The sequence below is a fragment of the Manacus candei genome, unplaced genomic scaffold (assembly GCF_025592945.1).
Source record: "Manacus candei isolate 608988 ecotype Guabito, Panama unplaced genomic scaffold, ASM2559294v1 h1tg000046l, whole genome shotgun sequence".
Taxonomy (NCBI): domain Eukaryota; kingdom Metazoa; phylum Chordata; class Aves; order Passeriformes; family Pipridae; genus Manacus; species Manacus candei.
Genome location: NW_026138094.1, coordinates 3,167,402 through 3,192,874, shown reverse-complemented (window position 1 = coordinate 3,192,874; position 25,473 = coordinate 3,167,402). Strand labels below are relative to the sequence as shown.

General features: G+C 39.8%; 1 protein-coding gene across 4 annotated transcripts in view; it reads right to left on the bottom strand.

Annotated features, from left to right (window-relative positions):
* ZNF280D (zinc finger protein 280D) overlaps positions 1-24,085 on the bottom strand; it is a 38,690-nt gene extending 14,605 nt beyond the window's left edge. Inside the window, exons 1-9 of one of the 4 annotated variants that reach the window (XR_007906172.1) lie at positions 23,900-24,085; positions 18,824-18,984; positions 14,560-14,915; positions 10,475-10,592; positions 5,145-5,254; positions 3,286-3,515; positions 1,129-1,286; positions 552-652; positions 309-455 (exon numbers count right to left, since the gene is read on the bottom strand). Coding sequence is in view for 3 of the 4 variants with exons in the window: in XM_051797037.1 (XP_051652997.1) it covers positions 309-455; positions 552-652; positions 1,129-1,286; positions 3,286-3,515; positions 5,145-5,254; positions 10,475-10,592; positions 14,560-14,915; positions 18,120-18,204; positions 18,824-18,901 (1,383 nt within the window). In the remaining variant the exon portion in view is untranslated. Of the gene's footprint in view, positions 1-308; positions 456-551; positions 653-1,128; positions 1,287-3,285; positions 3,516-5,144; positions 5,255-10,474; positions 10,593-14,559; positions 14,916-18,119; positions 18,205-18,823; positions 18,985-23,899 lie in introns of those variants that run through there. The other 3 variants (XM_051797036.1, XM_051797038.1, XM_051797037.1) reach the window with 3 other exon arrangements.
* Between the last annotated feature and the right edge of the window lie 1,388 nt (positions 24,086-25,473).

Genomic DNA, 25,473 nt, shown 5'->3' with positions numbered 1-25,473 from the left:
AAGGTTTGCTAGTAACCTCAGGAACAGCAGAACACATCACTACAATGTAATGAAGAACCCAAACGGCAAAAAGATTCTTTTAAGGATATTCAGAGATTTTTTTTTAAACAGGGAGATGCTGCCACACAAGAACATGACAAAGTCTAACAATTCCCTTAAAGACTTTTCAAATTCTTCTAACATATTTTATTAACTATTCTTATCCAGTAACAACCATACAAATCAGTTGAGGTTCATTTTTCAGAGGGAGATTCCTTACATATATTTAACATTTTTTCTAGCACTAAGGATTGAAATTATCTGCTTACCTGATGCCTCATGTAATGATGCATATACGGTGCTCCAATTTTAATTACTTTGAGACAAAATGGGCATAGCAAATGTTTTGTGTTTTCATGAACTGTTCTAAAATGAGATTCTACATCTGAAAAAGCTGAGGATCTGTAGCTGCACACCTGAAATAAAAAAGGTTGACTATTTTTGTTAAAAGTTTATTGACAGGGGAGAGAGGGGAGTAGTGTAATCTAAATAGGAAACAGTCACTTAGATACCTGGCAAACATATGGCATTTCACCTGGCTTGTGATTATCCTTCATATGTTGCAAAAGAACTTGCTCTGTTTCAAAGGATAGTTCACAGATTTTACAAATGGCTAGAAAAAGTGAAAAACAAGATAAAAAGTAAAAATTTGATTGGGGTCAGAAATAGATAAGTCATGACACATACGTATATGTGAATTGTATATATTTCTAAAGGTAAAGCAATCTAATATTATTCTACTCTTTAGAAGAAATTCCCTGTACAGTTTCAGAAAGCCAGGAAGGCAAGGGTCATAAACAACATAAGTTCTTGGAGTAAGCTTTCAATTAAAAAAAATAAATTAAAATAAAACAAAGAAAAAAAAAAAACAAGGAAAAAGGTTTTTAAAATACATTTTTTTGCACACACACTTGCTTAAAAAAAAAGAAAAAAATTGAAGGAAAGCTCAGTTTCTATGTGAAATCTCAAGATTATTGTTCTTTAAATACAATAGCTTTATTCTGAGCTTACAAACCAACAAAGTAAAAGTCAGAAAATCCCTAAAAATTGTGGCTTAGGAAAAACTCAAGGTGCTCCGATCCAACTTACTGGATGACTCGTAAAGCGTGTGTGTGCTCTCGATGTGGCACTGCAGCTGGAACGGCGTGGGGAACTGCCGGTAACAGTGCTGGCACGTGGTGTGGCTTTCCCAGCTTTCATTGCTCTGCTTCTCGAGCTCCAAGTGATGCTTCATGTGGTTCATAAACCTTTAAATTATAGTGAACAGGTGCAAAAACCAACATTTTAACATTTGCTATATGTGACGTATCACAAGCAAGATGTACAGGATTCTTTAGAAACTTTACTCTGTAAGGACAAAGCTGACTAGAAATCTTGACTTTAAAGAACATACAATATATGTGAAACATGTTTTAAGACAAAGCAATCTATTACATTTTTCATGTTTACTTAGACAATATTTTTGCCTTGAAATAAAGGGAATTAAGGAAAGACACCAAGAACACAACATGTTGACACTTCATTCACCATCACCAGTCTCAAAGCCACATTCTGAAACAAGTATAACTGCAGCTATGCTAAAAAACTATTAAGTAGCAAGAACATATCTGCAATTTAGACACGATAGCTTTATGTAAAGCCACACCCATTCAAACCTGGCAGGGTTCCAGGAGCCTTCTTTGTCTAAAGCATTTAGGACTGAACTTGAATTATGAAGGACAGTTATCAAAGAATGCCATTGTGCAGCTGATCTCAAAAGAGGATGAGAAACTGGTATGTTACTGCTTCAAATTAGCACCTTTTCCTCATTAATTTGTCCACCTGTCTGGAGTAGGAACCTATCCTGGCTGAGAAGTCCAGGCACCCATGACAGCACAGCAGGTCACCATTAATGGTGGAGCAGCACAAGGACAGGTTTGCTGCACAAGCCACTACTGTTAAACCTCCAAAACTCTTCTACTGTCAATGTGCTTCGTTTCAGTGCAGCCAGAGGAACCTTTAAATGTAGGTCACAGTCACAAAAGGAATGTAGACCTTGGAACTGGACAAAACAAATGAGCAAGGAGAATAGTCTCTTGAGCTCAAGCTTCTAATATCAAGCAGCTGATTAAAAAAAAGAAACAAGGGAAAAAAAAGCCAATTGAAGCTATGCAGGTCCCTAACCAGACAAAAGGAACTGGCACTGTTACTGCTTATTACCTTAACAGAAAAGTATTGCAGTGGTATGTTCAGCCACTTAAAGGAAGCAGGGGACTACCATGAGGAACCACTTTTGGTTTTCTGAATTAAGGCCCGAAAATCTTATACTTGAAGTGGAAAGGTACTACGTATTTATTCTGTCCATCAGAAATAGTTAAAGGTGCAAAATATACCTTGGAATAAAAATTCTGAAGTTACAGCATGTATGGAGTACAGCTACAAAGTTGCAGCAAAAATTAATATGGTAAAATCAACTCTAGAGAAATTAAAAAGTGCTCACACGTTTTTAATGACTTGCTGTGGAACCCACAGGCACCATAGCACCAACAGCTTACAATAATATGCTGAGTAGAAAATACTTAATGATTAATAGCGGATTTCATTGTTTTAATTACACAAAACTTCTGTTTTGTTCAATAATATGGGTCTAATGTTAGCATAAACCTGTTCATTTTAACTTGCAGACTGTGCCCTTTGAAGCAATAGTCCATTTTTCAGTTTTACATTCTGCTACTTCAGCTTCCTTTGAAGAATGCACGTAAAAAAAGTTCAGTGACCTTAACTTCCAAAGGAACGATGACACAAACTTGTCTACCTGCTAAAACAGCTTACTGAAGTTTTTTTTTCAGCATTTGGAAGTAAAATTATTCCATCAAAATAACAGATGTTACATAAGTAAACCACAGACTATTAGTCACTGTGCATCCCTAGAGGGAATTAACACTCGCATCCACCAGTATCACCATCAATCCAGATGGCAAATTGTAAAATACTTTGTGTTGCCCTTCTAACCCCAAAGTCCTACAACTGCTCTCATTAAATCTCTATGTTTATGTTAGGCACCACTAAAATTTGTACTCTAATCTGTAAAATGTTCCAAGTTATGGCCACACATGCAAAGTAAAAATTAATTCAGTTTCTGTTCAGTCATTCAATATTATCAGTCTTCAGGAAGAAGAGAACTCTATTCCAGAGGCACAAATTTTTAATACATGAAACTGCTATGGGCTGTGATTAAAAAACAATTAAGGAAGTGAGTTCAAATACCTTATGTTATTTTTAAGAACTTTGAGACAACTGATGCACTTAAATGTCGTATGAGTCTTCTGCTCCTGTTGCACCTGCTGGGTGTCACCTTCATCCTTCCCATAATAAAAGTCATTAACTAACATAATCAATTTTCCTTTCTCAGATTCAGCAATCTTACTTGTTGTGCTCAAACATTCTGTTTTGATCGTTGCTGGGAAAAAGTTATTTACCAAATCTGGACAACAATACTGGAGGCAAACAGGGAGGAGAAGAGACAGAAAGAGACAAAGGTGTCAGTCTCTCTTACCAAACTGCATCAATGACAACAGCATTTCAAAAACTGAAGGCACTCACTACACTTAGATGCAAAGCTCAGTTCTCTGATACACCAGCCTTAGTCATATTTTCATATGATTTTAAACAATAATTGATCTTTGTGTAATGTTCAAGTAATAAACCACTACATATTATAAAAACTGGAAAAGGATGATTCTCATAGGTTCATGTAAGACAAAGTCAATAAAAAAAAAAACAGAATACCAGTGTTGCCTCGCTCATGAGAAAAATTTCTACTTCATTAACAAGCAGTTTTTATGCAAGTATTTTGCTGACAAGCATAAGTTTATTGAGAACTTAATGTAAAGTTCTATCTTTTATTTCTTAGGAGAGAACATATGTTGAAACCTGCCAAAGTTCTTTCCAGCATTACTAAAAAATTCAGAAATTCTCAGTCACACAGGACACATTGTTCAAGCTTCTTTCTGTCCCAGTATACATAAGGAATGCTTGGCCAAATAGAGATACTATGAAACTTAAGACTTAAAATGTATTAAGTACTTCATAAAGAAGGTACTATGAAGTTATAACAGTGCACAAAATTAGAATATTTCAGAGGACAGAATTTCTCCTGCTGAATAATGGTTTTTATTGTGCAGGACTACTTTCTATAAGCCTACTAGTAAGGAGTTAATTTCTATCATGGAAATGTAACTCAGTATATTTATCCCATACAGTTCAACTAAAAATTTAACTAAAGTAAACACACTTCTTCAATGGTTCTTTCACTCCATTGATGTACTCAGTCCAAAAGCTATTCTGAACAAATAATGATTACAAAAAGATAAAACCCTTGGGGTTTTTTCCACTTATCTACATTTCTTAATTGTGTTTCAGAGTTGAAAAGTTACTACCATTCAGGGTATGGTGACCCTGTAAATCAGAACCATGTGTGGTAACAGTAATTCAGATCCTCACAGATTTCTATTACACAGTAGTTCATACTCTGTATAGACTGCAAAGCCATTATCTGCCCCCTGAAATGGAATACATGTGCCTGAGAATTGCACAGATCTTTGCCAAATGATATTAAATATTTTTCAGGAAACAATGTTTCCAGAAACAATAGTAAGTAGTTTAATAATCAGACAAGTGATGCTCAGTTTCTACAAGTTTTGTTTCTCACAGTGTTTAAGTATGAACTACAAATTAAATTCTTCCCCTCATCTTAACTTTTTTAATCTGTCAAGTATTAAGTATTTTTATCTTGATGTTTCAAGTGACATATCAAGATAAAAAGGTGAGTTTACACTGTCATCTTTGTGTCAGTAGTGATCTAACACAGATGTGGGTCATCTGGCTGTCTATTATCATAGACACTTACCTTCATCACATTGGAAAAATGAGGTAAAAAGGAGCAGGATTTAGAGTTCCCCTACTCCAGTCTTCCTCTCCATGACTGCAAGACACTGAGCATTTGGCTCTGGTTGATCCCAGACAGAAGCCAAACAATCTTCATATCAAAACATGGCATGCTTGCATAACCAAACAGAAGCCCACATGAGCTTGTTCTAATGTCTCCCAGCCCCAGCATATTTTACCTTCATATGATTTTTTAGAGGATCCATAAGATTGAAATGAATATTACACTTTGGACAAGCTCGTGGAAAAGGTCCTCCATTTTTAATGGTGCTCGATGCAGCATTTGTCCCTGTAAAATTTAAAATATGTGAAGATTCAGAATTCAAACAGAACACTAGATTTATCATTATTATTCTTCTAACCAAACATTCTATTTCAAATGAAAACTATTCCATCAGCCTAGCTGTAGTAACCACAAGGAAGGTTTTACTACCATCTTTTAACTACTCTTCCTTTTCCCCCATCTTGGAGTTTGTTCTGTTTGATATACACCGATAAACAACTTTTACAAAATCTTAGCAACAAACTAAGAAAAAAAACATATGAGGAGGTGAAGGTAACATGATAGAGACAAAGCAGTCACTCTGTGCACCAGCATCCCACCACACCCTGGACAGGATGGATTTCTGATGGGTTTAAGAACTTTAATTTTCAAATGAACATGCAAAGCCTGTTATATGCTATGACCTGATCATCATCACAGTAGGGTTCAGATAACTGATTTTGGAAATATTTCAGCATTTGGTTCCCAATCATGAGACTATTTCTCTCTGGAGAGTTGTTGGAATCTAGGCCTATTCAAATGTATCGTTCTTGTTGAGCAAAGGTGTCTTTGGAGAACCTAGAGAATAAATCCTCTAAATTAATAGTTACTCCCAGTAATGAAAGGAAATGGTGCTTCTCTTATCAACATAAATGATTAATACCTTTTGAGCAAAAGAGAGGTATTAAAACTTTGCATCAGCCTAAAACTTCAATGAATATACCCAAGCTTCAAGTTTTCTCCAAACTGCCAAAAACCATCAGAATAAGAGCCACTTTTTAGATGAAGTTCTCTTGCATTCTCAAGTCATTCACAGATCTGGAGGACTCCAGACTGAGTAAGTAGTTTAAAAGTTAAACACAGGAAAAGTAACATCTCAACAGTAGAGTCTCTGTCAGGGCTATGAAAAAATGTAACAAAAATAAACACACAAACACATCCAGCTTACAACAAGGCAATGAGCCTATGAGTTAAGAGACAACGATGCAACACTGTTACACATTTTTACAAAGAATTAGTCTTGCATAGTCCATAAGGTAGACAGTGTTTTTCCTTAAAACAACAGTATTGCTAAGAATCATTATTAAGCAGCAAGTCCTTCACATGAGTGGATGGCCATGCAAGAGATGTCCCACAAAACAGTGCTGCAAGTCTTCACTATCACAGTCTGGAAACATTTTGACACGTCACAGCTAAGGGCAAACTGAGTTGAAGCAGACGGGTTCTGCAGCAAAATCTCGTGCTCTGCAGTGCTTCAGCACCGGGTTCTGGGGCAGACTAGGAATTGTTGTGCTAGTATGGGATGGCTTAGAGACAAACTCAGCAAAATGAGGTTCTCAGTGAGTAGGATCCACTTCTTTGTTAGGGCATTTAGCAAGATCCTTCGGTTATCTTTTCTGTATTATAGGCTGCAGTACAATATTTATTTCACCCAAAACAGGGTGGAGGAATTTTTTTGCTGTAATATTCAAGTTACAGCCACTTCCTTCTGGCTGCTGGAAAAGAGTCTGATAGCAAACCAGCTCCAAATAAGACAGGCAAAAATCCCAAATCTGAAACGATTCCAAACAATCAGTATCACACTGTAAATAACTCCTCATTTTAACATTACATGAGAGCATACATCTTGGAAATATCAAAAGTCAAGAATCCTTGCCTATAACAATCACTGGAAAGCATCTTTTGGCTCAGAAGAAAAATGCACCCAATTATTAAATACTCTAAAAGAGTTAGACTACCTCTCTTCTTGCAAGGAGGGAAAGATCTTTCCAGGAAAGATCTCTGAAATCTCCCTTCTCCCCTGCCATTACTATTTTAAACTGCTGCACAAAAAGGGGAAACTGCAAAACACACTTTATAATAGTTAGTCACAGTACAGAACCACAGAGTAAATAATGTTGGACCTTGGGAGGTGGTTTTGTGCAACCTCCCACTCAAAGTAAATCAGACTTTATTAAGATGCTTAGAGCCATGTCCAGTCAACTTCTGAATATCTCCAAGGACGGACATTCCACAATCTGAGTCCTTGCTGCCTTGCCTGGCATTGCCAAAATGACTTTTGCCCCCTTTCTTTCATCTGATCAGAATTAGTTGATAAATTCAGCAGTCACAGAATTCTTGCCATCTTGATTTTCTGGTTGGTTGTGTTTTAAAGTTTCAGTGCTCAAGTAGACCTGAAAGACCACAGCTACATATTAAAAAGTCTGAAGTGCCAGCACAGGTCTTGTAAACCTCTCACAATCACAGACTGCAAACAGTGTTCAGACTATGAGAAACTATGACAAGGACTGGACTTTAGTTCTGGACACAATGATCTGAGCTAAGGACATTCTTGTATATTCCCCTTCCAATGGTACAGCTGCTCCAAGGACTTTTTGGGTGTAATAAGCAGCTGAATTAGTATCTTTAAAGTCTTCTCACCAAGCAGAGACATCTTGTGTCACATAAAATCGTTCAGACTTCTGAGCAGAAACAAACCAGCCCTCTCCCACCCATAGTGTGTTTACTCAGTGGGAACTATCTAAACCCAGCAAACAGTCTGGAGAGTCTCCCCAGTCAATGCACAGAGGCAGATCCCTGCAGGGAATGCTGATGAGCATCTTGGAGAATTTGCCACACTGTGCCTCATACATGGGAAAACATAATTCACTTGTTTAATACATATTTAAACATCCTAACATCCTCCTTTGCAGCACACCTTTCCCTCTTTCTAACGTAAATAAACATATTAAGCTCAAATGCCTCACTCTATGCATGGTTTGCCCAGGGTTCATTCATTCACACATACACAAAATAAACAGGTTATTCATTAGATACTACAGCTGCTAGAGGGTTTTATTTCACTTATATATGAGCTGCTTACATTGACATGTCTTGCTCAGCAAAGGCTTCCATAGAGCTGCTATGACTTTACCATTCTTCTGTATCTCTGAGGATATTTGAGCATCCAGCCACCAGTTTGATTTTACAACAATCTTCAGTAAAGTATTTTATTTGACTTTAGAAAACCCAACTTGGAAAAAAGGACTATTTTTATACGTTAACAAAATTGTTAATAATTTCAATTTTAAAAGTTTAACACATCTGTGATAAAAATTTTGAAGACTTTTATATATTTATAAAGGTGAGTAGTCTTAATTCAGTTTATACAACTCTGGTTAGTAAATTCCCTCTTTCTGAAAACTATAATAATACCAGGAGAATATACATTGATTAACATTTTAATTCTGTTGTTTGTTCATGTAAAAAACCTGGGCCTATTTTGAAAACTAATCACACCAATTGCAAGTATTGATTAATATTTAGTTGGTATAAATCAGATTGACATCTCTTATCATAAAAGTGCCTCTCTCAGTTGGAGTGTGGACAAAAGAATTCCTTGAATCACCCACATTCCAGAGTAATTTGACCAATCCTCTATCCAGCAGGCCACTGGGACTCCAGTGCTCAGGACAGCAGGGAAAAGCAGCAGCCAAACAATTCTTGTATGGTCACTTTATGCTGTTAGTGGATACTTTTGTAGCTGTTATCAAACAGGTGGCTGTGCTCATACACACAATATCAGTGTGTACCATATCCAAAGAGATGGCAAGGAGGACCAAAGTACACTGGGTGTAGCATCACCTTGTTGAAGGTTCCTAAACACACATTAGAACACTACTGTGAAGTCCTTAATGCTGCTCTGTGCATCTGTGTTGGTTTGGCCTCATTTTATGAATGATGGAAAAAGGCATTAGAACCAGTAACTATGATAAAAGCATTGAATGTACTGTGCCAACGGAACAGGGACAGCAAAGCCAAATTGCTTCAGGCCTCTGGTGCATTGTCTGCAGCAACATCTCCCAGTAATCTACTGCTGTGCATCCATGGATACAGTCCAGTCAACTCCACCCAGCAGTTCTTTTGGTTATGGCTTTTTCTGGTTCCTCCAAGGGGGTAAAGTCTGTGGGAGAACATTCTCAAAATATTCCCAGAAAGCCACATTTTACATACAACCCCAGTGCCACCTGACCTGCAGAGAAGAGTTACCAATGCTCTTACTCTACTATCACCACCTATTTAACAGCCTTTCCCTGCTCAGATCTCAGAAATAATCATTTATGCTACATCAAGCTAAAAAATGTCTTTAATGATCCACGTGTGTTGAGTTAAATTGTCCTGCAAAGTATCACAGGCCAGTTCCCTAAAGGATTCTCCTTTTAAATACCATATTCCAGAATGTCTGGTGCCTGCAGTGCTGCACATGAATTAGGGAAGCACAGCACCAACACAGGCAAAGCAGGCTTTGGCACATATGAACATGAACATAAGCACCTTACATGACCTCCCCAAGCAAGCCAAACCACAAAATACACAGACACTTCCTTCTTGCAAAGTCAAATGTATCTTAAATTTTCCTTCTGTGTCATAAAAATGTTCAGGTTTCAACCCACAATTAAAAAACTTTTATTTTAACTTTTAAATCCTATTGCCATCTTACAGAAATAAACATAAACCAAGTATGGTACATTTAAGATGTTTTGAATTACAATCCTTGATGCTTTTAATTTTTTTCTCAATAAGAGACTACTACACTGCATACTTCAAATTTCCTTCATCTGCTGTGACACACAGACACACAAAAAAAAGGCACTTTTTTGTTTGTTTTTAAGCAGGTTAACTCTTTACTGCTGAAACCCAATTTAGCTAGTTGAAAAAAAGTATTTTAGTTGTCAAACTACATACTCTTTTTCCTTTCTCTTCCTTTTCAGGAAGGATCCTTTTGATCCTATCTACTCCCAGTCCTGCATATAGCAGTCAGGAAACCCAGATCATCACCCCAGAGAATCCCCCCAGCAGACTGAGCTCTCCAGGTGCTGTTCACAGCCCCTCTCTTGTTTACAGTCACTCCTATTCCCACGAGTCCAAGAGTGATGAAACAAACCTCTACCTGTCAATAAAATTACAGTGGATCTGGCAGTGCCTTTTCCCATTATAAGATGCATAAAATGAATTATAAGAGCATTGTAAGATGACATCTCTTGATATTACAGTCAGTCTAAAGCACTGAAAAGCAAAGTCTGACAACACAAGGCTCCAGAGATTATTTCATCAAACATTATACAAAGTTACCCACAGGGGGGAAGAAAAAAGCAGTCATACTATGTTCCAGAAATCCCATTTAAAGTTATAAACAAAAGACCTGCACTACAATGAAATGACATTAGGTTGTTTCTTTCTCTTATCAACAACTCCAGTTACACCCACCTGTTACATTCACTGCTGGCCCAGGCTGGTACTGTGGAACTCCCGAGTTCTGCCTCACACCAAACAGTATATCAGATGGATTATCTGGTGCATCTGGTGGAGAATCCATAATATAATCCTAATAAGGTATTTTCAAGAAGGAAAAGAAATTGGAGGTTTAATATTTTTTTTTTACTTGCAGACTTCAAAGGGTTTATTTTAAAAACACGATCACTTAAAAGCACTCAGAAGTACTCAGTTGAAAATCAGGTCCATTACAATCTCCCCAAAATAGTTTGACATTTTAATAAGTTTGCAACTCTCATCAGTGCTTGTTAATTTATTCACAGTTGTGTATCAGAACAGTAAAAAAAAAATAATCCTCTGACCTGGTCAAGTCCCTTTTCTGAAGTATTACTAATCTGTTGGAATTGCTAATTGTAAGTGCTTGTGTTCAAAAAGTCTGATGATGTTTCAAATTATACTTGAATTGCTTTTCAAAAAAACTATTACTTTCTTCCTTCAACCTAAACTCAGGTATTTGCCTGTTCCTCTTGCATAACAGCTAGCTTCATTTTAAAAGATCAAAAATCAGATCTCAGAAGTACACAAATTTGCAGAAGTTTCTCAAAGCAAGATGATATTAAATTCAAATTCTAAGTGGTCAAGTTTTAACAAAAGTAAGAGGCATCTCCAGCATGTTGACTGGGAAGAGCACTAATTCCCAATGTCACTAAGTTTTTTGTTTTCTTTTATGTAAAGTATATTTTGTAAGGATTTCTGAAAAGAATAATAATCAAACCCTCTTTTCAAAGCACAGTTAACCTAAAGGTTGGTTCATGTTTCCCAGCACCTTGCTAAATTAAGTTTTGCACATCTCCAAGTACAAGTACTCTTTTAGCCTTCAGTTTAAAAGGTTTCCCCTTTAGTACTAGATATAACCTACACAATTCAATAGTCCACATTTCTTGGCTCTAACACTGAAGACTGTTAAAGCTGAACAGCTTCACTCAGTGGGTAACATTTGGAGGGAAAACAAACGTGATATTTACAAATATTCCAAGTTAGAGAGTGAGGTAGGAGAAACATTTTCCAAGATTCATCAATACTGCTTATATCTTAATAGGTCATTCACCCTAGCACAATCTGAAACATGAAATATTTTCAGGAATAGCAATAAGCAGTTAAGAAAAACATAACAGAGTTAGGTTTAATTTTAACATTAAAGTATAAATGGCACAATATTGGCACTTGATCTTTATTAGAATGAGAAGGCACTCTGAAGGATGTTCAGCTCAAAAGGAGTCCTGTCACAGTGTCTAGTCACACTTCACAGTCATCTTCATAACATGATATTTTAATTTCAAGGGTAAGTTTCAACATCTGGAAGTTGAAGATCCAAATGTCAAACACTTCCCAGAAAAACTTATTTGAAGCCTTTGTCACTTAAGAAGAATCAAGCTGGGAAGAAACAGAACATGCATGAACTAAAATATCACAGAAAGCCAAGACAGAAGATCATCATTATAAAAAAGCAGCCCCAAGTGAACTAAATGCTAGATAGGGAGGAGGTGAGGAATCCAAAAAAACCTAAGGAGCTCTTGAATGAAGACAATTCAAGGACATGAACCAAAATACAGGTTGTATATACATGACTCCAAGAACAGCAAACGACATAATGTGAGAGGAGTAATTAAAAATCATAGAACTTTGCCAAAGAAGCTAAACTATAGCACCTCCCTAAGAAAATGGCACAGCAAACAAGCCTCTTTCTCCATAAAAAGGGTAATATAATCAAGTGGCAAGAACAATAAAAAAAACAAGAAAAATTATTCTAAAGCTGAAACTGGAAATACAGTTCTGAATCTAGAAAAGTTAAGCTGAAAAGATGGAAAATTCACTTTCAGCGTGTCTTAAGCAAGGAAAGAAACCAAACAGAAAACTTCTCCTAAAGGTACTGAAGAATTTTGCCAAAGAACAGGAAGTTACATCTAGGATAACTTAAAAAAAAACCAACAAGCTCATGAAAACCAAGATTAAAATGTCAACACTGAAAAGAAACTGTAAAACATGGCAATTTCAACAGTGGAAGTTTTAAGAGACCACAGAATCTGTATGCACTGGACATCCCAGAAAAGGATGCATTCCTTTCTGAAGCATGTCAGGCTAAGCTGGAATAGACAGAACATGGTTAGAGAACCTTTTCCATGGCATATTTCAGGCTGCAACTTCTTCAAAAAGAACAACCACCTGCAGATTTTGAGAAAAACTTAACTAAAGCCTCATCTGTGACACAAGTAAATTCAACAAAGGTAAAAGAACTGTGACAAAAAGAAGAGCTGTGTGCAGAGTTTCTTTAAAGGAAATCCCTGTCCTGATGAATTACATCCAGCTTACACACACTGCATGGAGAAGTTCAGCTTTCCTAGGTGTGTTTGCTGTAGGATTTTCTCATAAAATCAATGTAGAGCCCCTGAGCAGCTTTATCTGTTACAACAAAAACATGAGCATGTATGTGTGAAGGAAATACAGGAGGGGTCTTTCCTTGGCAGTAAAGATTCTGCAAGACATCCTGCACTTCTTTGAAGTATTTAATAAAGCTTACTGTGCCATAACTAAACTTTTATGAAGTTCACAGACTTGAAAGACATGTATATATGAAAGATATATATGTCATGTGAAATAGAAGACCTTTCTGTATGAACCTGTCCTGATTTATACAGATAGATTTAGAGGACTGAAAAAGCAATTTGGATATCTTACTGATATCTGGACTTTGGATTATATCATTTTTTAGGCCTTCTTATATACAGTGACAGACTGATTTAGCTAAGCTGCTTCCCCACATCCACCATTTCTCTCTGCAAGCTATCAATAAACTGCTGAAGACTCTAAACTGGAAAGCATGAGTTCTTTCCTAATGAAGTTGCCAGAGATCCAGTTAACCAGTTGACAGGCAATGATTACATTGCATTGCTTTTATTTTGTTCTTCTTAAAATACAGCCACCCATCAGCGATGATTTAGCCCCAGGTTTTAAGAAGAACAGCCAATTCTCTTCTTTTAATGGTCTAATTAACCATGTTCATTCAGACTGACTGCCCTGTTCAGCAAATGCAGAATCCATTAGGCTGCATGATTTTTATTTACACCAAAAGACAGGCAGCTGGGACAACCACAGGTATGTGTACTTGCATGGCCAGTGGAGATGGTGCCACTGTCAGGCTTCATCTTTAACCTGACAGTAGAAGCTAATATTACAGGCACATTGTCTCAACAGTTTCAGTGTCAATTCTTTTCAATAAAGGTATCACATCATAGTTCACCTCATACAGATAGGGAATTTTAATCCTCATTCTTTCTCTCTCACATATGTCCAACAGATAAGGCAACGAAAACAGCATCTAACTCGACTACCTCAGGTCAACTTTCTAACGTTCTGTGGCAATCCAGGAAGATCAATGACACCTGATCTAGGAAAGTAATCCCCTGGGGCTTTTTAAGCAATACAAATATGTTGCCAAATTGTTTCACCTGCTGGTCCTGCAGCTTTTGATTGCTTAAACCCTCTTCACCATACCAGTGTTTCACAACTGTCACACGAATCAAAATGCAAAAGCCCCCAAGGAGCTACCACTGCAGCATTCTCTTAAGAAGCAAAAAGGCCAAGTAAGGCACTGTAAAAACCAGGTAGAAAACCCACTAAGTTACTTTACACACCAAATGCAAGCTATTTAAAAATTAAATTCATTTATCAATACAGAGGATCCATCTCTGAGCAAAGAAATCTGCAGAATTTAGAGAATGGATTTCCATCACTTTTCCAAACAACATGAAGAACCTAAACAGTACTAATTTCTCTAATGTCATTTTCATTTAATGTCATTTTACTGTGACTTAAGCTACCATCTTTGAGTCTGGCAAATTGGTATTTTCAAATACACATTTTAATTTACTAGTGTAAGGTTATGGTCCTAGAATCTTTATGGCTTTATATAATGCCAATCTATAACCTAGTCCAGGTCTCCAAATCACTAGACTGAGTCAGTATGTTCTTCATTAATCTAGTCAAAAGTAATGGTACCCATTAAGTGAATGAAGATTTACCTGATTGAGCATCACAGGCTGTGCTGTTCCAGTCTCTGGCCTGGACACAGGTTGAGCCACTGCAGGAACTGTGATATTCCTTGATGCTGGCTGTGTTGTCACTGGAATGGTTACAGGCTGTGTTATTCCAGAACTTGACCCAGGCAGCTGCTGTGTTGATAAACACCCAGCGACTGGTCTCTGCAGCGTTTGTGAAGTTCCTGAAACATTCACTTGTACAGACAGTGGCTGCACTGCTCCCGAGCTGCTCAGAGGTCTGGGGGCAGCCTGGAAGACGGATGGAACGGGCACGGCACTGGGGCTGGAGGCAGCGGGCGCATAATGGTGACTCTCGGTCTTGAATGTAGTAACTGGACCTGTTGCAAAGGATTCCAAAGTTATCTTTATGCAATTTTGCAGTCAAATGTTTCCTAAGTGTTGTGGATTTGTTTGCTTTTAATTGCCATATTAGGACAATAAAGTACCTCTACTGGGTGCAGCATCCTGTACCCCCCTTTGTGATGAGCTGAGGTTGACTTCAATATATCTGTCAAAAGTTACATTTATCTTAATTGCAAATAAATTAATAGCTTCATTGCTCTTCAAATTAAAAGTAGTATTCATATCCACTAATTAAGCCAACCAAGATTTGACTTATAAATTAGAATACTATTCCTAAAACAAATACCTGGCAAAACAAACTATAATATGTACAAGTTAAGGTATGTTCTTCCACTCTTCTTCAGTTAAGCTAGTTCACATAAGAATCTCAGGGGTTTTTTTCTTGCAGACAACACACAAACAAGAGTGCAAACAAACAAACAAATTCATTAACATTTAACTTTGCTAATTAAAGTGCATTTATTTACTTCTCTTTCTCATGTACATCATATGTTCCCAAATACCAGAAACTGCTACACTAAAGGAAGTATTTTCTCTAAACCAGTAATGACACAACCTGCTTCTGTATTAACAGGAAAATACAGCACTGACAAACTTGGTTTTAGACTTCACCATATCCATTTTATAATGTGAAAGGAAAATCAACGGATCAGCAGTCAAAGGAGTCATGCTGGAATTGCATCACAAGAGAACTAATTTCCTTCCATATCCTGCATGGTAATCTGTGTCCAGAGCTCTGGTTCATCAGAAACACCGGGAATTTTTCAGTTTTGATGTTTACACCCTAACTAATGCCACCGATATACCTCGACTTTTTATGTCTTAGGTTTCCAATCATCCCAGAAAGTTACAAAAATATTCATCAAATCAAAATATTTTTCAACTCCCAGATTCTCCATTAGTGTTGCTGACAAGTTTTGTGCTCTGACCTGTGAAAATATGCATATGAAATTAGATTGATTCTCCAGTATCTAACCACCAAGGTTTGAAGTTACTTCTCAAACCAGGGTCAAATTACTTCATGTTTTCAAACAATAGATCTTAAGACTATCTACACATTGTGTTTAACAACCTTAAGGCTGTTTCCATGAGCAATAGCTCATTATTACACACTTCTCCAGTTCATAGGTAAACCTAAAGCAGTGGAGCTCAGATCACCTGCCACCTGCATTTAGATCATACTAATAAAAAGCAGCTGCAACCAACAAATTCGAACAGGTTTGCATTTTTTAAGATAGAACAAAATTTTATCCTCTAATAGTAATACTAATTTTACTTCAACACAGCAGTAACTATGAACAAGGATTAAATTATTTCAGTATTTAGCTCAACACACACATTTTGTGTTTGTTAATAAATCTATACCTCACATTTGAATTCCAGAGTGAAATGAAACTAAAGCATTAACTACCTCCAAGAAAAAAAAGGTATCTTAAAAGTTATGTCTCACACAGTATAGTCAGACAATGATGTGCACACAATTCACATCCTAAAATACAAAGGCAGATTTTACCGCTTTTAAAAAGAACATTTCAGGAAGTCAGTTATTTGAAATTATAGACTACTTTTACATGACTCAACTGATTCATCATAGACCTGATGTGCCGTTTTCCCTCTTCCATCAAAGTGTTACTTGTCCTGCTTAGGTAAGAGAGCACTGAAGCAGCAGAAAGCTGACACAGTAACATTGCAAAGTAGTAACAAATTACAGGTTTGTACCATCATGAAAACGAAGGCAAGAAAGAGGCATAATGTAGGAAAAAGGAGCAGTTGCAGGAAATGATAAAGGGAACAAAGTGTGAATTACTTTTCATCTCAGTCAAAACAATGCTCCAGTACATCAGAAGGGGCACTTGATTCTACATGACACTGTGCCAGCAGGTCTAAGTTGGCTTTTTAACTATTTCCTTCAAATTATCCATGCCAGTCTGTACAAAAACTGCTAACTGCACTGCCAGCAAAAGGTTAAGAAAATGCAATGCACTGCATACTTTCAAAAAAATTAAGAACTACACGTGAGTTTCCATTTGTCATCAGTTTTTCATCTGATCAGACAGGAGCTTTCTCAGGTACACTCTCAGCAGTGATAAGCCAAGTTGAGTTCACAGTGTCTTGCCTGTCGCCGATAACAAACTGAAGCCTGACTGCTGCCAGGTGGTCCTACTTACAAGCCAGAGAAGAACTGAGGTCATTCCTTCTGAGCTGTTTTTGATAGTGAAGTAGAAGATTACAAAGAGGAAAGTTGAGGAGAGGGAAGGAAAAGAGACAAAGTAAAAAGTTACACCGTAAGTGATTTTACCTGTGCACGGACAGCACTAGAGTAAGATGCAAACATTTCAAGTCTCTACCTTTTACCAAAGTCCTTAAAGTTCACAGAACCATACCAAAATTATAGTTTTCACCTGAACTACTTCTATCCTTTGACTACAAAAGAATCCTGAGACTAAAACAACTGCAATGAATCTTGGCATATTTGTTGATCCAACATATGCCCATGTGCCCTAATAATTGTTCTATGCCATGACCTACTGCCAAATATAAACAGCAATCCAGAGGTCTCTGGACCTTCCAGGAAACAGTAAAGGTATTTTTCAGTCTTTCCAGAAGTTTGTAACTGCAGAAAAGTTATTAAAATAATTTTAAAATATTCTTCAAATTTTTAAGAATATGCAGAATATTTTTAAAATATTCACCCTTGAAAACTATTGTCACGTGAAAGAACTTTAATATCAGCCTCAGTATTTCTTTAATATTTAAAAAGTAATTTTCCTCCTTTTCAATCCAGTGCAAGAAGCAACAAACTATCCCAGTGAGCAACAAAGTAAAAAAGTTGCAAGATGAAAGCATTGTGAACTGACTGAAAAGTTACTAACAGCTCCAAAATCCATGCAGCAGAGTGTGACCGACAGCCTAGTTTACATTTTGTCTTGAGATTCCCCACTGCAAACGATACACTTTCAGAAAACAACTCTGGAAATCTTGGATACAAGCATAGGAGAGATGAGGCACAAACTGAGAGCAGCAAACCTCACCAGGCAACGTCTGGTGTATTTGACTGCTAGAGAAACATCAGGTCAAACCTTTTAACAACTGACTACCAAATGGATGCACGCAGAAATCAAAAAGGTTCATTACTAAAATTAATTAAACTAACAAAAAAGCAGTTCTTCTTCACTTACCCGCCAAAGCCCAAGCATAGACAAACAATGGAATCCTGACACATCTGCTGTCAGCATAACCACCTAACCTCACTCCCTGCACTGCCTGCGTTAGGAGAAAACCACAGAACTTGATGAAAAACCATCTATTTCACAAGGGATGAGTAAAGTGGTTAATAAATATCTCCTACTTCCCAGACAGGCTTCTAGCATTTTCACATTAATCACTTCTCCAGATTGTGCTTTTATTATAGACACTTAAAGACAGTTACCCAGGTTTTGTCAGAATGGTGTCCATCAACATACAAAACATGGGGTGGAGAAAAAAAAAGTGACTGTAACAAGAAAACTCGAATTCATGCACATTCTTTTAGCAGGGAGACACTTTCAGCTACGTAACTAAATACCAACTATACTGAGAGCAATTGCATGCATGGTTTCAGCATCATACAGACTGACTTGGAAATTATGTTGTTAATGCTAAAACCTCCAAATGTCCTTGTTTTGACTCCAGAGAACTAAGGTTAGACGTAAATAGAACTGGGCATAACCTGGGTTTTAGGACAGAATTTCTTAAGAATAATTATTTTCAGCACGACAGAGATGTACAGCTTTAGGACGTAGAATTTCTTAAGTCTTACTGTTAAAAATTCTATCTTTTCAAACTAAGTTTAACTTTCAACACCTCGAAATATCTGTTTTAAATGATGAAAAAGTTATCTTACATGTAGTAGCTGCCTTCGAGCTTGTGATTTCCCCAACAAAGATTGGCTCATCATCATCATCATCGTCATCATCGTCATCCTCCTCCACTTCTGTCACTGTCTTTTGCCATGGTTCCAGCTCCTCTTCTTCACATTCCATAAATAATTCTGCCATCTTGGAACTAGGCAGTAAAAAAAGAAAAAAATTAATAAAATCACACATACCAAAACATTCACTACTTTCATGAAGTGTTTCACTGTTGAGTAAAGAACACTGCACTTGTCAATAATTCCCACACAATGGTCTCCCTCCCTCTCCGTGTTCTGTACAGGTTCAATCTGATCTGATACAGGAGATCTTCAAAGATTGACGCCATTCTGATAATTTCTTGAATTCTCATCTTTGTATTAAAGAAAATTTACACAAAATTCCCCCAAACCCACAAAATATTAACAAAAAGAAGCCACAAACAAAAAGCTCCACAACAGCAGAAACCCCAAGCCATACCCCCAACGCACTGCAGCGTTCTCATTGTCAATTAGGACCTGATAAAAATATTGCATGGATGTCATTAGACTTCCTCTTGCACTAAGAAAAGCCATGTACAAAAATAGTAATGAAAAATAAGTAGCTTTCGGAATTTAACAAATTATCTTCACATCTCTTATTGCAACTGAGTTTGTTTTTTAAATAAACTGTGATGGCCAATAAAGTTTTCGTCTTTCTTTTCACATTCTTTTAACACAATCTTGAAAGTATTTCTGAACAACACAATAAATAAGAAACTGTGCTGTTTCTTTATACACTGTATCAATAATGTAATTTCTAATGAGATCATTTCTAATTTCATACAACCACAGGGCTGTCTCAGCAACAACCAGGAGCAGGATCCAATAACAACAGTGTTTGCTTTGCCTTAAGACATGGAGTTTCACAAAATTCAGTGTCTTCATGCTTTTGTAAATCAGAGGGAAACAATACAGTTTTTTTGCATGAGGAATCCAAGAGCGACTCTGTCAAGAATTCCTTCTAATCAATGAGCAGTAAAGCACATTAAATTCATCATCAGACTGCTCTGACAAAAAGTGAAGAATATCCAAGCAACAGTTCCTTTTACAAGCCCATAATCAGTACAAGAATATTTCTAGTCTTACTACCAGGCTCCTCCCAACAAAAACCATTAACAATACCTCCCTCACTCTTGTGGTGATGCAATATTCACCTGACAAAGCTTCACTTCCTACTATTATGCAATGATAGTTCTCTGACCCTTTACCTCCCTGAACCCAACAGCCAGGGCATCAGACCAGCAGTAATGTACACAATTATGTCAGCAAAGACTATCAAATATTTCACATAAGGTGACAAAATCAAGATTACATTCATATCATAAGCTGATATTTCTTAAAATATTTACCTTGCAAGATGAAGAGGGTGTTTACTGAACACATTTTTCTGTACAATTTCCCCTTATTTTCTCCTTTCTAAAAATATTTCAAGAGCAACATATATACTAAACATTTGGACAAGTTTCTTGCTTGAAAGTATACTTATGCAAAAGTAAGAACACCCCTCATTATCCATCAACAGTTTGAAAATGTAAGTCTTCAGCACAGACAGCGAGAAAACTGTCTAATATCTAAGAGAAGACAATTTCAGGACAGGAGTAATGAGCTGGTAGATTTGGTGATGGACTGTGGAAATAATTAGTCTGTAATAGCTCATCACAAGGGAGCAGAATCATCCTCTGTATGAGAACAGGGTTGCTGGTGTTGGTACATGTTAAGGCTTGCAACAAAATAAAGCAGCAAAGCTGTGCTCCTTTCCTTCCTCCATCAGCTTTTTGGAGTTAGCCATGGTGCTGGGAAAGAAGAGAACAGGCCACTAAAGTAGACTCTTGGACTGGGAAAAGAGGAAGATTATGAAGCGAATTTCCACTTGACAGAGACAACACAGGCCATGTGCCAGGTCTGGCAAAGAGAATCAAGCCTAACTCCCTAATTTTTTCTTCTCTGTAGAAAGACACTCTTTAGAACACCTCTTTTGTTAATAACACAAAGTTTAATAGACTTCAACACAAAAGGAAGGACTATTTCAGGGATTTCTTTTATGGAACTGACAACATAAATGAGCTGTGTTTTTATTTTAAAAATGTAGTTTTATTTGACCTCAGGGGGAAAAAAGTAATAAATTATAACATGTGCTCAGACAATGCTTTATATTGAAACACAAAATAGGCACAAACAATCCGTATGTTAGTAGAATTCTAGCAAGAGACATGTGATAACCTCATCTACACTATAATGCAGCTGAATTTTTTCTTAAATATAGTTAAGAGTAATTTGATAAAATAGGCATGGACTTTTAGAAAGTGACACCAACTGGTGACACCTCACATTTCATTTTATGAATCAGGAGGTACACATTAAGGTATTCTCAAAGGTGAATCAAAATGCAGGGCAGCTTTTAAAAGGCAAATATCAAGATTAATTTTGCATCTTCTAACCTAATTTTTTTTTAAATTTTAATGCTATAATTTGAAGCCAAGTTTTCACTTACTTCTTTTTCCTGGGAAGAAGGCCAGCCTAATGAGTTCCCACCCTGCTCCTTCACTGCTTCCTCAGTTGTGCTAGCACAACTTTGCACGAGACTCTGACATGAACTAGGGCAGGTTAAAAATAACCTGGCCCACTAACAGTTCTATCCAACAACTGAGAGGTCAAAAAACCTGTGGCCTGAACAATTAAAACTGCAGTAAGGGGAAATGGATTTGATTAGGGGAGGTGTGTAGGAACAGCTTCTGCAAATGGTCTCCACTGCCAAAGCAAATATCTACATCCATTTTTAGAGCACAAGTAGCTTCCAAATTTTTAGCTTATTTAATGTAGAAAATGCATTCTAGGAGTCCTGCTGGCAGTCGCTCTCAAAGACAAAACCAACAGTGAATCCTTCCCCCACTCTCCTCCAATCCTTCCCAGAGGAGGTGCAGGCACCAGTATAAGAAAAATAAACCTACTGACAATAGACTTCATCTTCCTCATTTTTTTAATATGCATAAACATGTACATGTGTTTGTACACGTATTTCCTTAGGGGTAGTCCATGGATCTGAGAGGTCCAAAACTCCAATGAAATGCTATATGTATATACTCAAATAAAGTGTTTAAATCGTTACTGTAGGCTAAAGTGTCACAACTGTGAACAAGTTCTTTAAAACATTTCAAAAATGTCATTAGACTATACCAAGATACTGTTTTAAAAGGCAACTTTCCATCAAAAATTAAGGGTAGCCATGAAAGTTCATTAGGCAGGCACGGATAACCAACAACCTGCAAAAACACAAGTCCCTGGTACACTATTTTAGTTCTTACAAAAGTGATGAACTAACAACTTGATACAAGACAGAAAGAAAATCTGAAATCATTACACAAAACAGCAATAAACTTCTGATGAAACAACTGTATTAAAAGCACTAATTAGGACATCCTTATCAAGGCAATTATGTTTCATTAACTGTAGAAGGGTGCCTTGAAGATGGACAGAAATCAGTACTACAGAAAATCATGGGGCAAATACCCCATGTATTACTTCAGATGCAATTCATCTGTTCCACTGTTAAGCTTAACTGAGCCTTCCAATAGTCAATACTTCTTTGGATTAGCTTAAAACAACCAAAATCATATCACTGATAGGAAATTGGTAGTGAGCTTAAAGAGTGAGGACATTTACATTAACCTGGAAGTTTCAGACTAGCCTGGTCATCTTTCCAGAACAGTATTATAAAATCATAGAATATTCTGAGTTGGAAGGGACCCACATGGATCATCAAGTTCAACTCTTAGCCCTGCACAGGACAGCCCAGAGGTGCCTCACAGCATTGTCCAAACTATTCTGGAACTCTGGCAGACTTGGTGCTGGGACCACTTCCCCGGGAAGCTCTTTCAGTGCCCAAGCACTCTTTTGGTGAAGCACCTTTTCCTAATATCCAACCTAAACCTCCCCTGACACAACTTCAGGCCATTCATTGGGTCCTATCACTGGTCACCAGAAAGAAAAGATCAGTGTCTGCCCCTGCTCTTTCTCTCAAGAAGATATTGTAGACTTCGATGAGGTCTCCCCTCAGTCTCCTTGTCAGGCTGGACAGAGCAAGTGGCCTCAGCCATTCCTCACATGGCCATTATCTGTGAGTTACTCAAATAATGTTTTCCTCCTCTTTAATAACCACACTTCAAATGCCCAGGAAAGTTGTCTTTTTTACAACATAGATCACACAGTAGGCACCACGTTATATTTCTCAGACAACTTCTCACAAAGGCACATGACTTTGCACCACGTTGGTTATCGAAGGGCGTGCAATCCACAGCACACCGGGTCTGCAAACAACTGGGCTATTACTGAGCGCTGCATTTGTTTCAGCAGCGAAGAAACAATGACCAAGATGAAACTGCACCTGCACGTTGTAAAAAGCCACGGCGTAAAACAACTTCCCTCAAACCCAAACCTCAACAGCCAACGCTGCCCTCCCTGCCAGGAGAAGGCACAAGCTCCGCCTAGGGAAGGGCAATACGGCCTGTGCCAGCCCGCCAGCAGCTCACACCGCCAAGCCGCGGCGGTGCCAGGCCGGGGGAGAAGCCGAGTCCCGAGGGCGCTGGAGCAGCTGCCGCTCCCGCCCGCCCGCCCCGCGTCCCGCCCCCCGCGCCGGGTGACCGCGGGGCCCTCGGGCTGCAGGCGCGGGCTCGGGAGAGGCCGCACGCCAGAGCCGCGGCGGGCGGGAAGGAGGCCGGGCCGGCAGCCTCGCGCTCGCCGCCAATGCCCGGGGCCGCGGCGGGCCCTGCACGGCCGGGGCCGGGCGGAGCGAGCCCTGCCCGGGCCGCCCCCGCGGGCAGAGCCCCCCGGTGCCAGCGGGCCCCGCGGGCGGCCCGGGGGAGCCCTCAAGGCGCGGGGTCCCCGCTCCGGGCCGCCAGGCCGCGCTCCGACCTAAGATGGCGCCGGTCTCGCCGGCGACAATTCCCCCGCGCCCGCCACCGCCGAGCGCCGCGCCCGCCGCCCGGGGAGCGCGGCGGGGCGGGCCGGGAGCACGGGGCGGGCTGGCCTTACCGTGCTGCGATAGGAAGGGCCGCGGCGGGGCCGCCGCTCCCGTCCGCCCGGGCCGGCGGGGGATGGGGCAGCGCCGGCGGAGGCGCCTCGCTCACCTCACCGGGGCGCGGCGCCACCTCAGCGCCGCCGCCGCCGGGGGAGCGCGGGCGGGAGGCGGGGGCGGCCGCGGCCCCGCGCGCTGCCTGACGGGAACTGCGGGTCGGACACACCGCGGCGCCCGAGATCGGGGCGGGGCCGCGGGGGGGCGGGGCCGGCGCCATGTGCCGGGCCTCACACCCTGCACAGCACCGCCATATGCCGGCCTAGCACCGCGGCGTAAGACTGCTGTGTGCCGGCCTCATACCCCGGTGTGACACTGCCATGTGCCAGCCTCACACCCCATACATCATCGCCGTGTGCTGGGCCTCACACCCCAGTACTGCATCGCCGCCATGTGCTGCCTCACAACCTGATACTGCGCCGCTGCTCTGTGCCGGGCCTCACACTCTACTGCAGCACCACCATGGGCTGGCCTCACAGCCTGATAGCGCATCACCACCGTGTGCTGGCCTCACACCCTGCTACTCCAGTGTCACGTGTCAGCCTCACCCCCTGGTACAGCATTGCCATCTGCCAGCCTCACATCCCAGTACCACCCAGGGACTGCACCACCACGTGCCAGCAGCACACCTCAGTACAGCACCGCCGGAACACCACAGGCCTCACGCCGCAGTACCGCACTGCTGCCATGTGCCGGCCTCACACCCCAGGAAAGGACCACCACCACCACGTGAATATCCTCACATGCTGGTACCACATGGCCATGTGCTGGGCCTCATACCCTGGTACCACATCACTGCCACGTACCAGGCCTCACACTCCAGTCCAGCACTGCTGCGGAGTGCCGGCCTCACACCCAGCCCCACAGCAGGCCCAGCTCACCCTGCACTGCCCACCTGCTGCCTTGGTGGGGGCACACAGAGTCAGTGCCATACTGTTAAGGAGGCTATGAAACAGTGTCTATACGGGCTTGGGGATGAACAGATGGAAAGCAGAGCAACCCTACCCAGAAGGACTTGGAGTGCTGGTGGATGAGAGGCTGAATATGACTTGGCAATGTGCGTGTGCAGCCCAGAGAGCAAACTGTGTCCTGGGCTGCATCAAAAGCAGTGTGGCCAGCAGGTCAAGAGAGGTTATTGTGCCCCTCTATTCCACTCTGGTGAGACCCCACCTGTAGTGCTGTGTCCAGCTCTGGGGTCCTCAGCACAGGAAGGACCCTGACCTGTTGGAGGGAGTCCAGAGGAGGCCACCAAGGTGATCAGAGGGATGGAGCACCTCTCCTGTGAGAAAAGGGTAAGAGAATTGAATTTGTTCAGCCTAGAAATAATTGTGGCCTTCCAGTACCGGAAGGGAATTCACAAGAAAGATGGGGCAAGACTATTTACAAGAACATGTAGATACAGGACAAGGGGAATGGGTTCAAATTGAAAGAGTAGGTTTAGCCTAGATATTAGGAAAAAAATCTTTACTATGAGAGTGGTGAGGCACTGGAACAAGTTGCCCAGGAAAGTTTAGTATGCTCCATCCATGAAGGT